We start from the raw sequence: 23,691 nt of genomic DNA, 5'->3' as shown, positions 1-23,691 counted from the left end.
TCTCCTATGTGAAGGTAAACAGTTAAAATACTGACCCAGAGAATGTCTTTTGTATCTTTGTAACTAGATCATCTATGTGAGGTTTATTTGCTAGAAGTAATCTTGTTAGGTGTATTTCTCATAGAGACTTCCACTTGGTTTCAATATAAACAAATAAAACCAATTATTACTTACATGGGCGTAGCCAGGGGGGGGGGTTTGGGGTTCAAACCCCCCCGAAATGAAATCCCCCCCTTGGGGGGGGATCGGAATTTAGTGACTGATTTTTTGCTTTGATTTTGTTTATTTTAGGTGAGATTTTAATACTAAACCATCAATTGCCCCAGCACAACCTATGGGGTTTTGAGTTTAAAATCCCTTACCAGGGAATTTTGAGTTTAAAACCCCCTACCAGGGGGGGGGGTTCCAGTAAAAAAAAAACCTACCAGGGGTTTTGAGTTTAAAACCCCTACTTGGGGTTTTTGCAGTTAACCCCCCCCCTCTTCTATTAAACAAAACAAAACAAAAATGCAAACGAAAATCCCATAATTCCAAGAGCACAGTTAAGGGAGATTTTGATTTTAAAACCCCCTCCAAAATTTACGATAAACCCCCTCTTCAATATAAAAAAAGTAAATTACGCACTCAAAATGTTATGAGCGTAGCTAAATGGGTTTTGACTTAATTTTTAGTTTAAACCCCACTTTAGCGGGGTTTGTTGGTAAAAAATACCTATTTAATATTAAAAACAAAGCAAATTATACACTCAAAATGTTTTGAGTGTAGTCATAGGGGTTTTGAGTTTAAACTCCCCTCCAGTGGAGTTTGAAGCTAAAAAGTACGTCTTCAATATAAATAAAAGCAAATTACTCACACTAAAATCTATGAACGCAGCCAAAGGGGTTTTGAGTTTAAACCCCCCGCCAGGGAGGTTTGAGGCTAAAAAATACATCTTCAGTGTAAGAAAAAAAACAAATTACGCACTCAAAATGCTATGAGCGTTGCCAAAAGGGGTTTTGAGTTTAAACCCCCATTCAGAGGGGTTTAATGCTAAAAATACCTCTTCAATATAAAAAAAAAGCAAATTACACACTAAAATTATTTGAGCGTAGCCAATCCAATCGGGGGTTTTGAGCTTAAATCCCTCTTCTACAGATGGCGTTTGTTTAAAGTTTAAAACCCCTCCAGGTGGTTTTGAGTTTAAGATCCCCCTACAGAGCATTTTGAGGTGGAAAACCCCCAACAGATGATTTTGACGATAAAAGTTCCCCTTTCGATATAAAATCTAAAGCAAACTACAGTCACTTAATTCCAAGAGCGTATTCAAGAGTGGTTACACATTTTTACCTGTGGCAGGGCTCCCTTAATAAAATGCAGTGAATAGTCATCTGCCGAAATTGAAAAACACTAAATGTGGCTCAACAAAGATGGCTAAGACAGATTTTAGGAGTCAGTTATAGAGATCGGGTTTAAATCAAGGAAATCCTATGCCGAACTGGGAGTCGACCCTTTAGTAAGATTGTGAGAGAGCGAAGCATGAGGTTTGCGGGACAACATCTCCGACAAAATGAATTACGCATAAGAAGAGTTGCAATGATATCCTAGTACAACTAGACGCCACTCTTTCATTGAGGTCCTCATGGCAGGTGGGAAGAGGCTTCAGACATTACCAGTGACAGATTTTTATGCAAACAGCTTGACGTCAAATGCTCCGAACGGCGCGGTAGGGTCTAAGTCAGTAAGAATAGCACATTAGGTTTTTGAAATAAAACTTTTTAATAGCAGGAAAATGCACTGTAGATACCTCAGAATATGCATTTTGTTGGCTTTCAATACCAGAAATAGTGCTTGGCGACGGGGCTTCGCCCCGCGCTAGCGCTCCCCAGACCCCATTGCTAGTAATGGCAGGGAATCTACAATTTTATGGAAACAGCTTGACGCCAAATGCGCCAAACGGCGCGGGAGGGTCTAAGTCAGTAAGAATAGCACATTAGGTTTTTGAAATAAAACTTTTTAATAGCAGGAAAATGCACTGTAGATACCTCAGAATATGCATTTTGTTGGCTTTCAATATCAGAAATAGTGCTTGGCGACGGGGCTTCGCCCCGCGCTAGCGCTCCCCCAGACCCCCTTGCTAGTATTGGCGGGGAATCTACAATTTTTCCACTAACTCATGGAAGAACCTATTCTAGGGCACAATAAACGTCCTCCAAAAGAATGAAGAGTCAGAATGCAATAAAGACTATGTACACACACACACACATAAATACATATAAAAAAAAATTCGCGGGGGGGGGGGGAGAAAAAAATCCCACCCCAAACCCCCCCCCCTGAAAAAAAATCCTGGCTACGCCCATGATTACTTACCATACAACACGTATCTAGAGATAATTGTTCTAAAGTGAAAAAGACAAAGGGCTACTCGAATTCACTTATCATAAGTGTGTGGGAACGGAACCATAATGTGGGTCGTTCGATTGTAAGATTTTTAAAGTGTTACTGAAATATTTATCAAAAGCGACCAGCCCGTGTATAGTTCAACAATACCAGATCTCATTATAACATAATAATATGTTGATTTATTGAGCTCATTCTTATCTCGCCTTGTCTCCCCTGACAGCCGTGGTTATGGTACCTGACAAAAAGCCAGCACGGCAGGACATTGCTGATGTTGTCCTTCCATTACGATGTCCTCTCTATGAACATACTGACCATTGGTGTGAAAGAAAGTGACCTTGTCCTCACAGACTCACCGTTTGGTTGTTTTGGTAAATCTCTTGATTGATCGATTTGTCTCTAGCTTTACCTCACAATGCATTAGTACATTTGTGTTAATTCATTACATTTGACTGGATAGGTTAACTCACACATTTGTGTATGTAAGTTTAACTCATTACATTTGACTGGATAGGTTAACTCACACATTTGTGTATGTAAGTTTAAATCATTACATTTGACTGGGTAGGTTAACTCACACATTTGTGTATGTAAATTTAACTCATTACATTTGACTGTGTAGGTTAACTCACACATTTGTGTATGTAAGTTTAACTCATTATATTTGACTGTGTAGGTTAACTCACACATTTGTGTGTGTAAGTTTAACCCATTATATTTGACTGTGTAGGTTAACTCACACATTTGTGTATGTAAGTTTAACTCATTACATTTGACTGGGTAGGTTAACTCACACATTTGTGTATGTAAGTTTAACTCATTACATTATACTGTGTAGTTTAGCTCGATACATTTGTCTGGGCAGCTTTCACCTGTTACATGTGTCGTGTAGGTTTAACTCAGGCGCCAATGAAATTTTACTGTCATTAGATTCATTACTTAATGTTCAATATTCCTTAGAAATATCCCGCGTATCGAGTTGGCCTCAAAAACTACACTCTGCTAGGGCCAACACTAAATGCAGTTATATTAAGTATTTATTCCTAGAAACTTGACTTATCAAGTATATTACAAAACTTGCTATGTTTGATACATTGGTCTTGTTAATCGTAGTAATAATATAAAACAAAATATCCTGTGTTTCTCCAAGGTCAACTTGTGACCAGTTCTCAGGTCAGTGCTGTCCGAGGTCTGCTGCTCAACAGAAAAGGAAAAGACAAAGGCTCATCAAGGTGGGTGCTGAACCCCGACAGGCAAGACATTGGGGTAAAGGGATGGGGAGGGTTATTTTCATACAGGTGACTAACTGAGGTGACTAACTGAGGTGACTAACTTTGATAGATAAAAACATAGAAACTAAAGTAATAATATAGACTAATTGTCATAAGTACAATAAACAACATTTTTATTCTTGAAAAAAAAATATAAATACTTTTTTCAGGATAAGACTAGATTGTTATCGATGTTTCTTTACTAGTTGCAAGTATATAAAAATCAACTTACTAGTTTCAATGTATTACATTGGACTGTATATAACCTGCAAAATAAAACAATATCAAATTGCCCAAAGAAACCTATATTAAAAATTGCCCACTATTTACCAATAGTTAGACCACAAAGTCGTCACCTTAGAAGCACCTGTACCCGCAACTTTTGGGTTGGCAGTCTCTCATTACACAAATATTTTGTTTATCAGCATTTATCTTATTACAAACTGTTCATAGCAATACTATAAGCAATCATATATGTCAAATATATAGGAATATATATATATATATATATATATATATATATATATATATATATATATATATATATATATATATATATATATATATATATATATATATATATATATATGCCCAATATAGGTAACAATTATAGTTCAGATAACAAAAAATTAAATAGTTTATTACAAATGTAAATTTAATTCATCCATATGAACTAGACTATTGTAGAGCTTCCATTTGGCCATCTCCTGTGTGTGTTATTGTCTTTATATTGACACTCTTATTGTATATACTCAAAGAAGTTTACTACAAGTTCAATGCAGTCAAGGTTTTCCTTTACATTCTTGTTTTCTTTTTGTGTACACATATTGGCGCTAGTTCCTTGTAGATGTTGAAATCTTTGTATCATTGCACATATGTTATTCTATAACCTAAAGTACACGCTTGATGTGGACAGGTGTCACTTGGCTTCCAATGTATCTTTAATGTCATGGCTAGAGATATTTAACTCTTTGTCAAACCTCATAGCATTATTAACTGATCTATTAGTATATTTTATATCTGTGATTTATTAAGCCATATGCTAATTAAAACATACTATTCTGTCTCTCAGTTTATAATTATATTCATACTTTAGACTCTAATGCCCATCTAAACCTATCGTCTATATATATTTCATTAGGACAAATTAATATTTAAAAGACAATGTGTTTTAAGTCAATTCAGATACACTATATAACCTTAAATTAAAATTTTCACCATACTAAGCCCAGACCTATCGATAGGATTTGTATAGAAGTAGTCTTGTCTTTTAAGGGTCTGCGGTAAGAGACCAGCATAGTTACCATCAGCAAGTAGTCACTACATTGAGACAGACGGCTTAAGTGTAGAGCTAGAGAATAGACCTAGAGAGTAGACCTAGAGAGTAGACCTAGAGAGTAGAGTTAGAGAGTAGACCTAGAGAGTAGAGTTAGTGAGTAGACCTAGAGAGTAGAGTTAGAGAGTAGACCTAGAGAGTAGACCTAGAGAGTAGAGTTAGAGAGTAGAGTTAGAGAGTAGGGCTACATTGAGCTCAAGCTATATGACAAGTATTTAGTGCAATTAGTTAGATGGCAAGTAGTAGTATTGATAGAAATGACAAGAATTCAATACACTTTGCATTCTCTGAACTGGAGAGCTAAGTATTTTGTGACATAGAAGTGAGATTCTTAACAAGAAAAGAAACTCGTCACTTTCCGATTCTGATCTCCTAGATTGGACCTAGAGAAATCCTGAAAAATAAGTTAACAAAACGAATTCCCTGGTGAGAAATCTTGTGAAGACTTGGGTACCAGAACATTTGAACAATAAACGCTGGCTTGAACCTGTTCACCAAATACCACAGGACCGACTCCCACAAGACAACCTGAATACAGAGGACAGTAGAATCGCTGGACTTTCTGATGTATATCTACCTACGAAGTACGAATGCAGGCGTGCCATGAAATTTTCAACTTTGATATCAACAGCTGCAAGTTAAAAGCACATGATAGGCCAACTTGGTGTGGGAGAATAATGAATAGATCCTCTATGACAAGAGATGAGCACACAATGAGTAGATGGGGAAATGTGAAAATGTTGTTGCCTCTGTTGCCTTCAAAGCGATCGTCTTAACATGCCCACAAGATTTAATCAATTTAAGGTTGGCAATACAGTGAAATGTATGTCAAGTACTTAAATACACTGAGTTAGATGTCAAGTACTTAATACATTAAATTAGATGTCAAGTACTTAATGCATTAAATTAGATGTCAAGTACTTAATGCATTAAATTAGATGTCAAGTACTTAATGCACTGTATCAAGTAGGCCTACATTATACATTAGATTAAAAGATTAGATTATTGAGATATTATATTTTATTTTCCTCATCTTTTTGTCACCACATCGCAATTAAAAAAACAACAAATATGTTTAGAAATGTCACAAAATTATACAATATACCATGCATTATATAGCCTACATGTTTATTAATCTTATTTTGGCGATCGTGACGTTTAAATAACATATGTATGAAGCAACATTTAATCATACAATCAAAACCATAATATCAATGACAGTTGTCTGTAAAGACGATAATTGTTTTAAGAACAAAGTGCATTATTACAAAACAAAACAAAATATATATCCAATTTTCTTGATAAATCTTACTGCTTCTACTGTTGTGCCCTTAAGTAATAGACACAGCATACACATTTTGTATAATGAAATAAGAAAAATAACCAATGGTTTGAATAACAGCGTAAATTACCAGAGTTGCTCTTCTTTGTAAAGTGTAATACTTGTGTGTTTTTAAATTAATACTACATCTATGAAAATAATTTGCTTTTATTTTCGATGTCTATATATGTAACAAATGTTATATAATTAACTTTCAAATGTATTCATTGTGATGAGTTTAATAATTGAAGAAATAATACGCTAATTATAAATAATATTTATTATGAATTATAAATCAATTTAGTATAAACATTGTTTATGTTCTTATTTCTAAAAAAATGTAGGTTAAACATACATATACATATAGTTCCATGTTAGTTTCACATTGACAGTATCTTATTGTTATCAGTGTTTTCATAGTTTCTCAAACTAAAACCAAATGACTTGTGACTTTCAGTCAGGACTTCGCTTGTAACCAAGTCATTGAAGATCGTTCCGGAAGTGCAGACTTTGTTTATAACTGTTGCTATAGAGATTTAAATGATCCAGATGGCAAGAACATTATGTGCACCACTAAAGGGGATGATTTCTGGATCAATATTTTATATTTAGCAATAACGTCTATAAAGGTAAGAGAAACCATTGTTCAAGAGATAGTTTCCCTTTTCTTCGGTCTTTTTGGATCATGATGTTTCTGTTTTGTCATCACTTTGTTTTCAGATCATGATGTTTCTGTTTTGTCATCACTTTGTTTTCAGATCATGATGTTTCTGTTTTGTCATCACTTTGTTTTCAGATCATGATGTTTCTGTTTTGTCCCAAGTTTCTACCAAACAATGTTTATAGTGCCGCATATGTCGCATCAGAATATGTTATAGATTTGAAAAAGACAATCAAGATGAAACTGTTTATATCTGAGAAAGTAAGAACAAATTTAACGTCTGAGATGTTCAGTTTGACTTTGTATTGTTCCATGTCAACTTTAGTTTTAGTTAACTTCAGTAGTGAAAGATGAAATGTGAGTGTAAACACGTTGTGTATCTATAGACTCTCTATTGAGATCTTGTTTGTGTATAGAATGTAAACACGTTGTGTATCTATAGACTCTCTATTGAGATCTTGTTTGTGTATAGAATGTAAACACGTTGTGTATCTATAGACTCTCTATTGAGATCTTGTTTGTGTATAGAATGTAAACACGTTGTGTATCTATAGACTCTCTATTGAGATCTTGTTTGTGTTTAGAATGATACGAATATCACGTATAAACATCGATTGACATTGGAACAAATCAGTAACTGGAAGAAGCTAAGGGAAACAATCGATCAAATGCCCTTTGATGAGACCATCCCCATCAAGATTTCAAAACTCAAAATTAAAGTAAGAGTTTATATATTGTATTGCCATCACTAATTTATCTCCTCTCTCTCTCTCTCTCTCTCTTTCTCTCTTTTCCCAACTATATCTCTCCCTGTGTCTGGTCTGAAAGTATATCATCGAATAGATAAAGGTGGAGTTTTAACATACTCGTGTATGATTATATTGATTGATTTTGGACACTCTTATAATGAAGCTTCATTCTCGTAGCATATTGGAGACATTGAAGCTTCAACTGAAGCTACTTTCTATATTAACAAATAGGAAGTATAAATGTTTTAATGTATTATGTCAGTAATCTCTTTACTATTGTGTCTACAGGTGAAGGGGAAACGAATCCTCCCAGAGAATGACCCTCCTACAGGACTGATGAGAACTATTTACGACAATTTGATACGATGTAAAATGAAAAACTTAGATCCTTTCAAAGACTGTTGTGAGACAAGTATCTATGCCAGCATGGAGCCAAAGTTTAGGCATAAAATTACATGGCATAAATTTGTACAGGTAGAAGAAATGTTTTGTTTGATAATGCACTAAATGTGAGACTCAATGCTTTGAGATCGATCACTTTATGGTCTGTCTTTTGTTTTTTCTTTCCCAGCTGACGGTGAAGACATTCATGCTAATACTGATCCCTGTCCCTTATTATATTCGACTCCTCATCTACTTCATGTTTGAAGAAGAGGAACTGTCATTGAGACAGGCTGCCGTGGACGCCAATGGGTTGACCACTTCCTTCAACTTTTACAGAAGTAACGTCATCCAGTACTTCTCCCCAACTCACGGAGTTTTCATTGCCACGTACGTCTTCTACTTCCTTATCGGCCTCATCATCGGCTTCTCTGACCAGAACTTCAGAGAGAAGCTGAAAGACATTTGCAGGGCCGCCTTGCAGGATATGAACTCAGTCTCACAGACTGGTGTCCTTGGCATCATCATTCGCCTCATCCTCTTCCCTTTCAAACGATGTGGACTGTTGGGCTTTTTACTAGCTCCTATTTACCTCGTGTTCATCATGCCAGCTTGCATGGTGATATTTGTCTTATATTGTGTGCCTACAGTCTATTTATCTATTCGGCTCCCATATCACGCCAGAAAGCTGGCCAACGAGTCTGCAGCACTGGAAGAAGCAGAAAAAAACAAAAGGATTATCAAAATGCAGAAACTCGGGAAGAAACTGTCCAAGATTGATAAGTCCGCACACGAGCCGGACATGACACATACAGCCGACAATTATTGTTGCCCGGATGAATATGACTTTCAAGGATTTACGTCAATCAAAAGTGTTTTCCTGCAAATTATCACCGCAGTTTTTTGTTTGTGTATTCTTTACTCTATAGCCTTAGTCTTTTCAGAGTCCATCGGATTATTTGTTGAGGTAAGCTCTAGACTACACATTATATATTGCACTTCAATTAGAGCTACGCAGTCTGCAGTCTAGACAGGCGACTGAACACGACTGCACCTTTCTAGAATAACTGTTTCTCTCTCTCTCTCTCTCTCTCTCTCTCTACCCACAATTGCATAATAGCATTAATAAAAATTAATTTGTTTTTCAAATTTAATTTTACGATACAAAGTTGGTTTTATCTCAACTAAATCTATATTTATTCCAGTATATGTGTTCTTTCATGTTAAAATGCGATTGGAAATTATTAGCATTTAATTAATATTCCTAATACTGAATCAGCCTTCTCAATGACATTGGTCAATATCTTGTTGGTATACAAAACTCTCCCATTCTGATGTAATATTTATCCAACTATCATGCCTAATGTTAAGTATTATATGGTGTCCAGGTGATGGCCTTCACCATGATGGGTATTATAGTGAACGCTGGTAGCGTGCTGAAGTATGTGACCATGGTTCTCCTGGTCTTTGTTTACATGAATGATTGCTATAGCAACGTGTACGAGAATTACCTGACCTTTAATAAGGCCATCATGGATGAGATCATCGAGAGGACCACCACTGACCTCAGGAAAATAGCCAGCATGCCGTCCAGTCAACAGGCCAACACAGCTTTTCAGGTAAATCAAGTCTATGGATAAGAACAACTTTAGTTACAGGAAAGACTGATGGAGGGGTAGATGGTCATCTAATTATTGATATGTAGGTCGAGTGTGAACTACGAGAAATGGTTCCGTGAATTAACTTTCAATTTACGGAAAAGAAAAAGAAAAAAAAACATTTTTTAAAACACAATACCTCTATTAGGTAACTGTAATAAAAGTTGAAACAAAAACTTTTAAAAATTAATGAACAATATTACACAAAATAAAAGCTTAAAACAGGTATTGAACTCGTGATTTTTATACCGTCAGCTCCTTGTATCTACCCTCTAGCACAGCGGCCATTGTTTAATTAAGTAATCATTTAGTGTTAATGTAATAGTATAAACATCTAGAAATCTAGCACTACTACTAGATCTATACTTATATCTAAATCTAGATCTACTTCTATATCTAGTATGTAGATATAATTTATATTAGATTTACGTAAAAAATATAAGGAGATCTTAAATAATATATCAATAAATTTAAAGCCACATTAGATTGAATGAAAAGTAATTTAACATAAGATTCCATTGATGATAGGCATTTAGATCTAGAATTAGAAGACGATGCACAAAATTTTCATGAACATTAATTTATTAAACTCTTGAATCCTTAATGCCTTACATTCGGAAATTTCCAAACGCGATAGTTCTTTCAAAACCCATGTTGGATCTAGACCTAAGTGTAGTTCTTTAGCCAAATTGACTTTTTTTTTTCATTTTTACTTGAAAAATTATAACGGGTAAATTGAGACTTTCCCGTGTGGCCAACGAGCTAGAAATTCTTTTATCCGCGGCACAGTTCAACGGTGAAGTTGAAGTTCTGACTTGAATAAAGGTATAAAAAAAAAACTCAAACACAAAAGAAAGAGAAAAAGACAATGAGAACTAAGACTATCGTACATTTTAATGAACGCAGTTTAACTAATAATTTGATCTACATGTATAAAAAACTTATATTTGTTGCTTTGTTTCATCAGGTACGCTGTGTTGATGAAACAAAAGAGTTGATTCCTTCACTTAATTTTGACAAGAAAGAAATTCGTTGGAAGATCGGCCAGTTATTACTATTTTTAGATTGTTATGACACTCCCAGAATCCCATTAAGAATGTTTCAGAAACTATGCCAGGTAAGGGAGAGACAAAACCTGTTCAATAATGTCTAGTGAGTTGTTCATGCTTGTTAGTTTCCATTTAATCGCACGTAAAATAAATCAAGCCATGAAGTCACTTTAGTCATATAGTAACTCGAACACATCCATGTCAAATTCCTAACATCTTTTGAATTTGCCTTTGTAGACCTAAACTTAAATTTCATACATCGGAAACAGGCACGCAACAGGCAATAGAGAAAGATAAAAGTATTATTAAAATTCATCCGCCCCGCCGAATCTTCGTCACAACGTGTAGAAAATCGTACACAAAAATTTTAAAAAATGAAGCTGAAAAATATATTTTTCCCTATGTTAGAATCTCACTTTTTCTCTGATGGACCATGAACTTTAACATTTGTGATTTATAAAATAGAACTCTGTAGAATCTTAAGTGATACTTACTTTATTTGTGGAACATAATGATAAGCAATTAACATATTTGTTTTATAAAGAAAGTGTGGCTGTTTAAAAAACAACAACATAAAACGTCTTCATCAAACAAAAATGGTGACATTCTTGGTTTGAACTGCGAATAAAAGATTGTTCAACTACGTCTAGAGTCTAGAGATTGGTGGATTTATGGGAATAGTAACCAACCAAGAGACGAAAATGAGTTGGTGGTAAAGCTAGCTACAGTGTTGCTCACTTTTTAAGTAGAGAAATGAGGCCATTTTCCTAAGCGTGAAAAAATATACTTCAAATTTAATTTCTCATTAATTATTGTAAGTACTAGATCCACGGGTTTCTTATAGTTTCAAGTCAATGTCATTTCGCTTCTGTATCTTTTCGGTCATGTAGCCCGCGACATTGGAAATTGAAATGGCCCTCAGGTCAAATTTGGTTGGGCATCATTGCAGTAGATCATTAGTAAAGAAGCGAACTCCAGTCTACTGAACGTGCTGGAGCAAGTCAAGGAGCTTTGTTATTTTGTAAGCCTCAAGAAACTTTAGTGGTAGGCGCCTACATTACGAAACACGACCACAGCATCTCAACGAATCAGTGCTACTTAACATCAATACAAGCACATCAATTAAGTTAACCTTACTATTATGTCCTTTGTTTCCATGTAGGTCAGGGTCCATGGAGCTCCAGGTCCTGTGTACATCAACTTGTTAGCAGCCACTGGCAAGTTCATGATCATTGTTATTTTCTTGATGTTTGTCATGATCGTAGTCATGGCTTTTGGAAATGTCCACGCAGTGAGTTTGTACATCATCTTCTGTTTTGTACTTTAGAGTTCTTACGTGGGAAGTACAATGTTAACATTACATTAAAAGGCAACAGAAACAGTTTTGAAAGTGTTTAAAAGTCAATAGACTTATAGCTATTACACATTAGTAAAAGCTAATTAAGTTTTTACATTATAAAAGCGGGCATACGGTTTATGCCTGTTTCCTTTCCGGAGATAATGGTGGCTTTTGTCAAATTTGCCTTCAATGAACTTTATATAGATAAGGTTATCATGAACATTTTATTGGGCCAAATCAGAAATCATGTTCCTAAAATCTCGCAGCTCAAGTCAAAGAAATGTTAGCCGAAACAAAACATTCTTACATCACAGGACAATATAGATTTAGTGTTCTTAATGCTGGTATGTTTCTACTTTGCAGATGTCTTCAGCTAACACCACTCTGGCTACACTAGCTGGAGGTTTTGTTCCAATGTTGCTCAAGAATGTCCTCTCCTCCAAGGGAACAAGGCTGAGCCTTAAGACTGTGAGCTTCAAGGGTCAAATAGACGAAATCATTGAAGAGTACAAGCAGTACTGGCCAGTAGTTGACCTCCTCATCCAGCGACAGGTTCCAGGTGAGGATGACGCAGAAGAGGAAAAAAAAGAAGGTGATAAACAGGACAGTCCTCGACCAGATTCACGAGAGGAGGACTCTAAGAAAAATAACAACATTGAAAAGGACAAACATGACAGCGGAAACAATGACGATAGCAAACTAGACAAGGTCAAGGACGAGAAAAGTGACACCATTGCAAAGCATGATGAGTTTGCCAAAGACAATGGCGACTTGCTAGAAAATGTTGTTCCCAAAACAGAGTACGATGTAGATCTGTTTATAGACTTTAGCGTTGCTGACACAGGAGGCTGGTCCCTGTCTGGTTCCAATGAAAGCCTCTCTACTGAGAGAGATAGAATGATGCCTGGCTACTTTGACCCCAACAAGGTGGTAATAGATATGGAGCCACTAGAGAAAGTCAGGTCACGCTACGAACCTCCACCACCTTCGTATCAGCAGAATCAGCAGCAGGGATCACCCCCACAGTATCGGCGCACTACCCCGGCAGCCTTGCAGCCCCAGGTACCGCTTGTTGTCATGTTCGCTCATACAGACACAAATTGATTGACGTGTTGGACATTTAAAGCTCACAAAACAATTGGTCAACACAAAGTGGTCAAAACATGGGTCGCAAGTAGATATACATCTCGAAACTAAACATGTTTTACATGAATGGAATACCCGTCATTAACCGTACACCCAACTAGAAACAAATCAATGGACAGAGTGCCCTTTCGTTCCTAAACTGTTAGATAATATAGAAGTCAGAATATACTTATTACAAACCATAAATGTTCAACATGTTGATACTCTGGGATAGAGTTCAGTTTTGAGTAACTGTCAATGAAAATGTTTTGGATTATCTTCCTGCTACAAGTATTTATATATACAGAAAGTAGACAGGTTTTTCTTTTGGCTTGTGTGATTTAGTGTTGAATGTTCTATACATGATCCCCAACATTAAGTTAGTGGATTTTTTCCTGAATGTAAGATTCTGTATTATCCTTTATTTTATGATTCTATTACATTTATTTGAGGCATTTCACTGTGAGACAAGATTATACCTTGTAAGACTTGTAGCATTTTATTGTTATATTGTTCTGGGTTCTTCTTGTTTCTCAATGTTTTACAAATATTTCTTCAGTTCCTAGTGCAGCTAATTGTACGCTATGTTACTAATGTCACTCTTTCAGTTGTTGTTTTTTTAAACTATACAATTTATTGTTATAAATGTCAAATGAATTTGATACTAGAGAATTACATTGTTGATCAAGATTTTATTTTATTTTCGAATATTTTCTTATACATTATAGCACTATGCATTTTGCGTGAACATGTAGAATTGTATTCTTACAACGAACTAATCTATTGAAGTAACAGAGAGTTTAAGGCTGTCTCAGTCTATTTGTTAATACATCCTACTACTTAGAAGAAAGGCTTGATACTAGCAGTGAAGGACTGTCTCATAACATGTAAGATTTATCAGCTCGTTGTTCTATTGACTTCTTCAGTTCTACGTTATTTTATATGCAGTCGACTCAATGTCTAAAAAGGAAAGTATGCACATTAAAAAGGGCATCGCTTCAACATTAACTTGAGTTGTACCACTTGTACACAATTTTGGTTACTCAAGCCAATTTGTGTACCCTCCCTCTGTGGTCGGTGCAGATCCCTACGATAGAGAATGTAATACATGTATTGAACATATAAGTTATATTTAACTGGTATACAACTTCTTGAATATTTTGCTTTTCGCTTTGTTGATGAATGAATTTGAATATTTCATTGACATTTAGTCATTGTTCAGCTTAGTTTTTAGCTTACTTAATGAGAACTGAAACGCGCTACTTCACACAGACGTTTTATTTGTATTGGTAACATTGTGGCAGAAATGTTTATGGAAATAAAAATATGGAAATCAAAGAAGATCTAAACCTTGTTCTTACAGTTATTAAGTGCTTATAGAATTTAATTTAAATAGTTCCACGTGTTTATTCTAAATAATCCTTATATAATGCAAGCACATAGAGCAGGCATGTCAAATTCATTAAGGTGTATGGGCCACAAAAAACTTACTATGACCAGAAGGGCCGCAGCCAAAATCTGTTGAAATAATAGACTACTAGTTTTATTTCAATTAGAAACAATACAAAAGAATACAATGATGAATGGAATACCTGTCCGTTTGTTAGCTAAATTTGTAGTACTATTTTGTATATTAAAAATTACTATGATTATGCATTATTTCGTTGTCTTGATGCTTGACATCATTTCTGGGATACAAGTTTATTAATGTTAGGTTGAAGTTTGTTTGCCACTGACACTTTCATCACTGATGACAGATTTTGATCAGATAATCTCGAATGGTGTTTTTTTAGCTTCCATTATGGAAAAGAACTGCTCACAGAGATAAGCAAGAATTATGGCTGCAAATTCCTGTAATTCAAAGTACCGTTCAGGTAAATTAACTGTAAAATTTTGGCACAGCCACTTCTATATATACTTCGATCTCAACAAAGAAACTAAATTATGTAGGTCACAGCTGGGGCTGCGTAGCAACGGGAGATACTGCATTCCTCATTAATCTTCGGACTTGAAGACTAGCCTCATATATTATATATATTGTAACTTTGCTTGAAAGCACCTAACATCATCGCACGCAGTTGTGACAATTTAGTCTTTACCTTGAAGTTTCAAATTCAAGTCTTGCAGGTGACCAGTGAGATCATGAAAAAATGTTGTATGGTTCAACAGGTTCACCTTTCTTGTTCAGAAACAATACAATTTCCTCACGCAGTGCAAAAATCTCTTCAATACTTTCTGACAGGAGAGCCAGTGGACTTCTGTGTAGTAGGGAACACAATCAAATTTGTGTCCAATGACATCCAGGAACATTTAAAATTGGCGATGCTTTAAGCCAGGGGAACGAATACAAAATGATAAGAGACTGAAACTGGTTGGAAACATGTTGGAAGTTCTGCACAGAATGTTTGGTGAAGGATGCACTAACAATGAGCAAGTTTAAAATTAGCATCAGTCTCCCTTATTTTTGTAAGCAGCTGTCACCAAAACCATTTCTAACCCCAATCATGGTTGGTAGACTAGCTAGATTTACCAAAGGTAAATTGTACTGCAATATCTCCTCCTGTAATTTCTCAAAAATATCCTCGCTTATTGTGGTGTTATGCATAGAACAGAGCTCAAGTAGTTCTTCATGTATCTCAAAATGCCAGTCACTGGCTCATATGAATATAGCCAACTGCTTTACACCCGTTTACACCCATTTGACTCATCGAGAGCCAATCAAAATCAGCTATTATGTTCTTTAATTGTTCACGCAACCTGACTGACATTCAATTTATTCTGTCTGCTACAGTGTCCCTAGTTGTTTCTTTGAATGCTTTTACTTTTTATGAACAAATTACTTTCGCAGCTTTAACGACACACTCCTTAATTAAATGATTAGCTATTTCTTTCAATTAAGTTTGACAAAATGTAGCTGGCTTTCGCTGCAGACTCAGTCTCGTTGTTCAGTTTAACAAATATTTAATACTGTTTGTTGCCTTTTAAAACTATTTTTCAATTCAAATAGCTTGTCATCTCTCATTTTCTAGGTGTAAGCATCATACGCCTTTTTGTGATTAACGTAATGTCGTTTGACATTGTATACTCTTTGGGCACACTAATGCAGGAATTGCATTTTAAGCAGTGAATCTTATTAGATTTCAATGTGCAGAAATAATTTAACTCCCATCTTTCTTGAAACGATCTAACATTATGTTGCCTTGATGCTAACAGCACTGTACACTGTACAGCACTGTACCCAATAAAGCAAATAACACTATACCAAACACAACTGGGTTTAAAATCACTTCAGGTTTCCGTATTTTGTTGTATCCAGAATTCTGCATTTTATTTTTTTGTTTATTTGTAATGTAAATTATAGATCCTTTCAATCAAACAACATTTGTAACTTATAATTTTAATCATACACCACTTCAAACATATAATAACACTTTTAGTCAATCTTCTCTTCAGGGGTTCAACCCCTCTCCCTAAGGAAGGGGAAACTTTTAACTGCTGTTTTTTTTTTTTTTTTTTTGCAGGGGAGATTTTAATGTTAAGCCACCACTTTCCCCAGCGTTGTCAACTGGGGTTTGACGTTAATTGAAGCCTCTTCAGAAAAAAAAAATTAAAGAAAATCACAGTTACCAAAGTCCATGACCTTACTCAAGTGGGGTTTGGAGTTTAAAACACCCCTTTCACTAAAAAATATTTGAAAACTACAGCACAAAAATTCTATAAGCGTAGCCTACGGGAGTTTTCAATTTTAATACCCCCTCCAGATGTTTTATTTTCGTTTAAAGCCCTCCTCCAAGTATTTTCGGTATTAAAACCTCCCTCTTCCATGACTACCATGTATAATGGAGGTATTGTCTTTTTTCTTTTAAATGTTTTTCTTGTTTACGTTTTTTGTAACAAATCTATTCTTTCTATTCTTATTTGTGCCCGAGGTTGGAGAAATGAAAATAGATTTGTCTTATCTTTCATTTAGGTCAACTTGAAACACCTAGGTCAAGTATATTACCAAACCAGGAGGTAAAAAGCTAGCAAGTAGTGTAAAGCGAGACTGCGAAAGCCAAAACCCGTAGCAGAATTTAATATGGTACAAACACGTAGCGTTTTAATATTGCAACCCTTCGGCTGTTGAAGATTATTCTGGGACTGAAGAAAAGATTAACAGTTGATTAATTGTTAAATTAACTCTTCTGATCCACCATTAATCTAAACTAAGTTTAGAAAATATCATAATTTAAAAAAAAAAGTGAACAGTTAATCTAATTCTAGATGATAATCAGATATGTCATAAATCAAAATGCCACTTTGCATAACTTCAGTTCAGTGGCGTAGCTAGGGTGTATGATGCCCAGTGCGGCATAGAGAAATAGATATAAAACTCAAGATCTCAAGATCCCTTGTGTGAGCTTGCGCTCCCAGAGCTATTTTTTTAATGTGTATTTTCATAGGCTATTGCTGTTCTGTATATTCTTTTTTTATAGGTTAGTGTCAGATTTTATAATTGTACTTCAGCATATTTTTATATGGGTTAGTGCGGGATAGTATATATTGCTATGTACATGCTGTCTTAAAACAGTTGAGTGGGCAGTTGACCAGTGGTCAGTAAAGTATATCTCTGTCTGTGTGACAGTTGATGATCTTAGTGACCTGGCGTATATTTATTTAATCATTTCCATATTTCTGTACCTGTCCGGCCTGCTATTGTTACTGCTGAATGTAACTGCTGAACATAGCTGCTGAACATGCTGCTGTATCTAATATTGCTGCTTTAAAGCTGCTGCTGTAGATTTATTTTGTCTCTGTAGTGTTGCCCTAGTGGCTTAGTTATAGTCTGTTTCTGTTCTTAGTGAATACTAATAGTAAGGTACTAAGGCTAAGATATTCTTGTTTTAGTTTTAGTTATGTGTTGGTTGTAATAGTAGAATATTGTAGATCTAGACTAGTTTATTGTAGTGTGTTTGTGTAGTTCTAGGTTTAGTGTACTAGTTGTAGTGATTTAGTTAGATAGTTGGTTTTATCAGTTTGTGTTACATAGTTGGTTTGGTTAGTTTGTTGGTGTTTGTAGTAGTGTAGGTTTAGTAGCAGGGGGGTTAGTATTAGTTGTAGTGGTTAGTGTATATATTATTTTATTATTGATTTATTTTTGTATATGTAAATAAAGTTTCGTTTTGTTTATTTATCCTAAACTAAAGTTTCGTTATCTTGCTTTCATTTAGTTTAGGTTAGTATGTCTGGTTACTTAGGCGACACTAGCCCCTTGGTCGTAGACTGAGATGTCACAAATGAAACCCACCCAGTAGCGCTAACATCTGCCTACTGTTAAAATTTAATGTTGAGCAGAGAAAAGGTCATTTCTCGCGCCTCCTGACCTGCTCACATTTGTTTCATACGTTCCAAGGCTTCTGAAAAAACTGTGACATATCGATGAAGCCTCTTTCGCTCCAGACGTAATACGTTTTTGGCGATGTCGCTATGAGCACTTTGACTTCGATCTGATAATTCAATAGTTGGCGATGTCGCTATGAGCACTTTGACTTCGATCTGATAATTCAATAGTTGGGGATGTCGCTATGAGCACTTTGACTTCGATCTGATAATTCAATAGTTGGGGATGTCGCTATGAGCACTTTGACTTCGATCTGATAATTCAATAGTTGGGGATGTCGCTATGAGCACTTTGACTTCGATCTGATAATTCAATAGTTGGGGATGTCGCTATGAGCACTTTGACTTCGATCTGATCATTCAATAGTTGGCGATGTCGCTATGAGCACTTTGACTTCGATCTGATCATTCAATAGTTGGGGATGTCGCTATGAGCACTTTGACTTCGATCTGATAATTCAATAGTTGGGGATGGCGAGGAAAACTCATATTTTCCACCACATCATGATATTGCTCATATCGTGTGATTAGTTCTTGAACTATCTCGTCCAAGAAAGATTAAATTTACATCCGTAGCTTTTTCTTGCGTATTAATACAAAAGCTTCACCTTTTTCGCCTGGCATGCTTTTCTTGTTCTGCAGTAATCCCCAGAGTTCAGCACATCCTTGCTTGATGTCATGTCTCGACTACTAGTTAAAAACGTTTTTGAATGTTTTCCGTTTCAATCTCAAATTGACAATTTTTGTTTTTGAAGGAAGACTTACGCGTCCTTTTTTAAGTCAATACTACTTAATACCCAATGTATGTGAGAAAATAAACACTGCATAGCAACTAACAATCCGCCTGATTCAAATCTAGAAGAAGAATTTTCATCAACTAAGCGCTTAAGGTTAGATCCAGTTATTTTGGTAAGGACTTCCTAGCGGTGTGCTCAAGTTGAGGAAAAGATGTGCAAACGGTCTAGTGTATCGAGACATTGTAGTGAATTGATTTCAGCTTCAGCAGACCGACTTCCTGCCAAACTCAGAGAATGGTTCAAGCAATAAATGGAGATGATGTCAATGAAAGACTAAATAGTGTGACAGGTTAGCGAAAGTGACGTGTGTTTAGCTTGTTTAATGTCTAGGGGATGATTATTTTTGAAATTGTCACACACCAACCCGTCAGCATATAAATCGGGAGCAGGCACGCAACGAGACAAGCAATGAAAGAAAGATACAAAGTTAAAAATGAATATTTATTTACATAAATATTTACATAGAAGAATAAAAAGGGGAAGGGTTTGCATCTATCTCTAATCAATACTATATTTAATCATCACTCTTGCACTTAATAAGAGAGCATGTCACTTTGTCTTTTGAACTTAGCTGGTTGTCCTGTTTGTGTCACAGCTGGCTGTGTCCTGGCATGAGGTTCTGCAGCTGTAGGTGGCGCTCTAGCGGGTAGAGGGTTGCCGGTGATACAGTTCTTGTGGAGTCTCAATCCAAAGTTCTGATATCTGTAGTGGGCACAGTAAGACGGGTGGCCGGCTACCGTGGGCACAAGGGTACTGGGGACAGAGCGGATCCGCCGTGGGCAGTAGTCCAGTGAGTTACGAAGTTCAGGCGTAGCTATGACGTCTCGCACAGACTCTGGGTCTATAGGGACGTCGTGCCTAATGGGTTTACAAATAGGCAGGCAAGTAGAGCCGATAGCACCAAGTAAATAGTTGAGTAGATCTAAGTAGGCAGTGGATGATACTCAGTAGCAAATAGGCAGGAGTGCAGTGCTGAATAGCACAAGGTACAAAGGCAATAGGCAATTGATCCGATAAATAGGCAGACACCTGAGGGAGGCTGCGGATAAATAAATGTGAGCTTGCGCTCCCAGAGCTATATTTTTATATATTTTATTTTTATAGGCTAGTGTCAAACTTATTATTTGTACTTCCGCTTTTTTTGCATAAAAAGTGATGCCACGCTGTTTTAAAACTGTTCAGTGTACAGTTGACCAGTGGTCAGTACCATATCTGTCTGTGTGACAGCTGAATATCTTTGTGGTCTGTCGTCTAATTATATTTTTATTCCTGTACCTGGGACGGCCTGTAAGTGTAGAAATATTTTATATTTTTTACTAGATCTATACTATGTGTAAGGTAGTTATTTTATTTTCTACTTGGACTATTTGTCATAATAGTTGGCAACATGCTGTGTTGAAGATGGCGGCGTCCATCAGTCCTAATATAATATTTTATAATATAGTTTTGCTGCTTTTAGCTGCTGCAATTACTCTGCTGAGATAACTGCTGTTTATAACTGCTGTTGTAGATCTATTCTAATTCTAGGGAATCTAGAATCTAGTGTTTTGTTTCTGCTATTGATAGATCTAGTTTTAAAGTTTTGTTATTGTTTCATTAGATCTATTCTAATTCTATCGAAGCTAGTGTTATTTTGTTTCTGTAGTGACTAGTGTAGTGTTGCCTAAGTGGCTTAGTTATAGTCTGTTTCTTGCTTTAGCTAGTTAGTAATTAGTTTACTCTAGTTAGTAAGGTACTAAGACTTAAGGTGTTCTTGTTTTAGGGTTAGAATTATTGGTTGAGATTGAGTGTAGTAGTAGAATATTGTAGATCTAGACTAGTTTATTGTAGTGATTTAGTTAGTTCGATAGTATACTGTAGTTCATTAGTTGGTTTGATCAGTTTGTGTTAGATAGTTGGTTTGTTTAGTTTGTTGGTGTTTGTAGTAGCGTAGATTCAGAGGGTTTAAGTTAGTAGCTGAGTTCAGTTGTAGTGTTTAGTGTATATATTATATTTTATTATTGATTTATTTTTGCATGTAAATAAAGTTTCTTTTTGTTTTATTTATCGTAAACTAAAGTTTGTTATCTTGTTTCCATTTAGTTAAGTTAGTATAAGTTAGTTGTCTGGTTACTTAGGTGACTCTAGCCCCTTGGTCACCATACCGAGGTGCACAGATTAAGCCCACCCAGAAGCGCAAACATCTGCCTACTGTTAGGTAAAATTTAATGTTGAGCAGCAGAGAATAGGTCCTCTACCACTCGCGCCTGCCTGACCAGCTCACATAAAGACAAGTTAGGACATGTCTCTCATGCATCTTATCGATGCCCTCGACTGAGGTGCATTCGTCAGATAGGTAAAATTGCTTTAGAGTACATTTGGGAGATGATGACAAAGGGGATTGGAAAAATAGATGGCTGATAGTAGCAATATAAAATATGTACATAAAAGGGGAAATAATAATCTCAAATAAACAACACAAGTGGAAAGAGAACGGGGGGGGGGGAATGGACACTGGTCAGCGACCACGACGCTATTGTTTACACATGGCCGTCGGCCATAAACAAAGGAGCGAGCTTGAATGGGGAGAGCGTCCGTTCAAGGGGCGCAACTCTCGTCAAAGTCGAATGAATACAGGGGAGATAATTCATATCCCTTTTCTAAGCGCAGCATTAATGCGTAAGTAAAATTATCAAGGCGGTCAGCCGAGATAAAGGAAATAAAATAAGATGTACAAATACATACATGGTTGCATCAACGATCAATTGAGCAACGTAGCATTAATAGATTAATGCTCGTCCCGAGACATGACGTTAAACTGCGCTCCTCTTTCCTTAGCACTTTTGGAGCTCAAAAGTGCCCTACTTCTTTTCTATCATTGTGTCTGCCTCCTTTTTTCCCAAGTCTGCCTTCATTGATCATCACACTGTCTCCTTAACTTTAAATTCTCACAACGTCCTAGACCAGTCCGTTTGCCGTGGACTGCGACGGGTAAGGGGGGATAAAAAGATCCTGGTGTTTGAGTGGTGGCTATCTGAGGATAAACCACAACAACACAATACTTTGGCTCCAAGTTCCCCTAGACCTGAGACCCAGATGGCCCGCTCTGGGTCAACCGGCTGGTCATGCCGAGCTACCAGCATAGGTCGTCGACCTATGCTGGAGGGCGGTGGCTGGAGGGTCAATCAGGGAGCTGCTGTATCGGACACATGTCCGATGTAGCAGCTGACTGAGTATAGCACCTGTGTAGCCCTGGCGGGCTCACTCTGGACATCCGAATGGCCCGTCCCCTTGTTGGACTCGATGGCGGGTGGGGAGCACAGGTGCCGAATTAACCAAAATATATATGGACAAAAAAACACACACAAAACTACTTGCCCCAGACCTATGTCTGGGCAAGAAACGTCGAATTGACGATAAAAAAGAGGAGGTCCCAAAAAGCTGTGCCACCTGGCCATCATTTCTGGTGGTTAGGTGCACAGAGGAGGGAAAAAGCCTGACAAAGTTGAGCCCTTTTATTATCTATAAGGGACTTAAGTCAGTAGTGGGAGAGCCCAAGAGTGTGTCTAAGCTACACAAAACAATGGAACTCCTTGTAGAAGTAGACAGCAAGACACACTCTGATGGGCTTTTAAGATGCAGAAGACTCTGTGATCTCCAAGTGGAAGTCATGCCACACAAGAGTCTGAACACCAGCAGAGGTGTAATCAGCTCTAGGGACCTACTGGAATGTTCCGAGAAGGAAATAGTGGAGGGCATTGAAGGAATCACCCATGCCCGGCGCATTACCAGGCGCAGGGAGGGTGAGGAGGTCAAAACCGCCACTATTATCCTCACATTCGGAACTAGGACACCGCCAGAGTATGCGAAGTCAGGATACCTACGAGTTCCAGTGAGGCCCTACATACCTAACCCCATGAGGTGCTTCAAGTGCCAGGGTTATGGACACGGCGCGGCAGTCTGCAAGAGGAACACTGTGTGTGCCAGATGTGCTGGAGAGGGTCATGAGGACAAGGGCTGCACAGCCCAGTTCAAATGCCCAAACTGTCAAGCTGGCCACTCAGCCTACTCCAATAACTGCCCTGTGTGGAAACAGGAGGTTGCCGTGCAGGAGTACAAGGAAAGAAACGGATGTACCTTTAGCCAGGCGAAATCAGCTGTACTGGCCCTACCCAAGGGCCAATTCGGCTTGACAAAGACCTACGCCCAGGCTGTTGCTAAGAAAGGAAGATCCATAGCCACACAGACGGACACATTGACCCCACCACCC

The 23,691-nt window shown here is 36.9% G+C and overlaps 1 protein-coding gene across 5 annotated transcripts in view; it reads left to right on the top strand.

Moving 5' to 3' along the window:
* The window catches only part of LOC106079075 (uncharacterized), a 49,472-nt gene extending 34,865 nt beyond the window's left edge, over nucleotides 1-14,607 (top strand). For 4 of the 5 annotated variants that reach the window (XM_056038416.1, XM_056038413.1, XM_056038412.1 and 1 more), the window contains exons 6-16: nucleotides 2,600-2,747; nucleotides 3,527-3,629; nucleotides 6,762-6,933; nucleotides 7,101-7,226; nucleotides 7,550-7,684; nucleotides 8,003-8,188; nucleotides 8,286-9,062; nucleotides 9,484-9,714; nucleotides 10,721-10,870; nucleotides 11,965-12,093; nucleotides 12,505-14,607. In XM_056038416.1, coding sequence (XP_055894391.1) covers nucleotides 2,600-2,747; nucleotides 3,527-3,629; nucleotides 6,762-6,933; nucleotides 7,101-7,226; nucleotides 7,550-7,684; nucleotides 8,003-8,188; nucleotides 8,286-9,062; nucleotides 9,484-9,714; nucleotides 10,721-10,870; nucleotides 11,965-12,093; nucleotides 12,505-13,245 — 2,898 coding nt within the window. In that variant the 3' untranslated portion in view covers nucleotides 13,246-14,607. The remainder of the gene's footprint in view (nucleotides 1-2,599; nucleotides 2,748-3,526; nucleotides 3,630-6,761; nucleotides 6,934-7,100; nucleotides 7,227-7,549; nucleotides 7,685-8,002; nucleotides 8,189-8,285; nucleotides 9,063-9,483; nucleotides 9,715-10,720; nucleotides 10,871-11,964; nucleotides 12,094-12,504) is intronic. The other variant, XM_056038417.1, reaches the window with a different exon arrangement.
* The last annotated feature ends 9,084 nt before the right edge of the window (nucleotides 14,608-23,691 follow it).

Source organism: Biomphalaria glabrata, chromosome 8 (assembly GCF_947242115.1).
Source record: "Biomphalaria glabrata chromosome 8, xgBioGlab47.1, whole genome shotgun sequence".
In the NCBI taxonomy this organism is placed as follows: Eukaryota; Metazoa; Mollusca; class Gastropoda; family Planorbidae; genus Biomphalaria; species Biomphalaria glabrata.
Note: the sequence above shows the minus strand (reverse complement) of the source record. Positions and strands in the feature narration are given on the sequence as shown.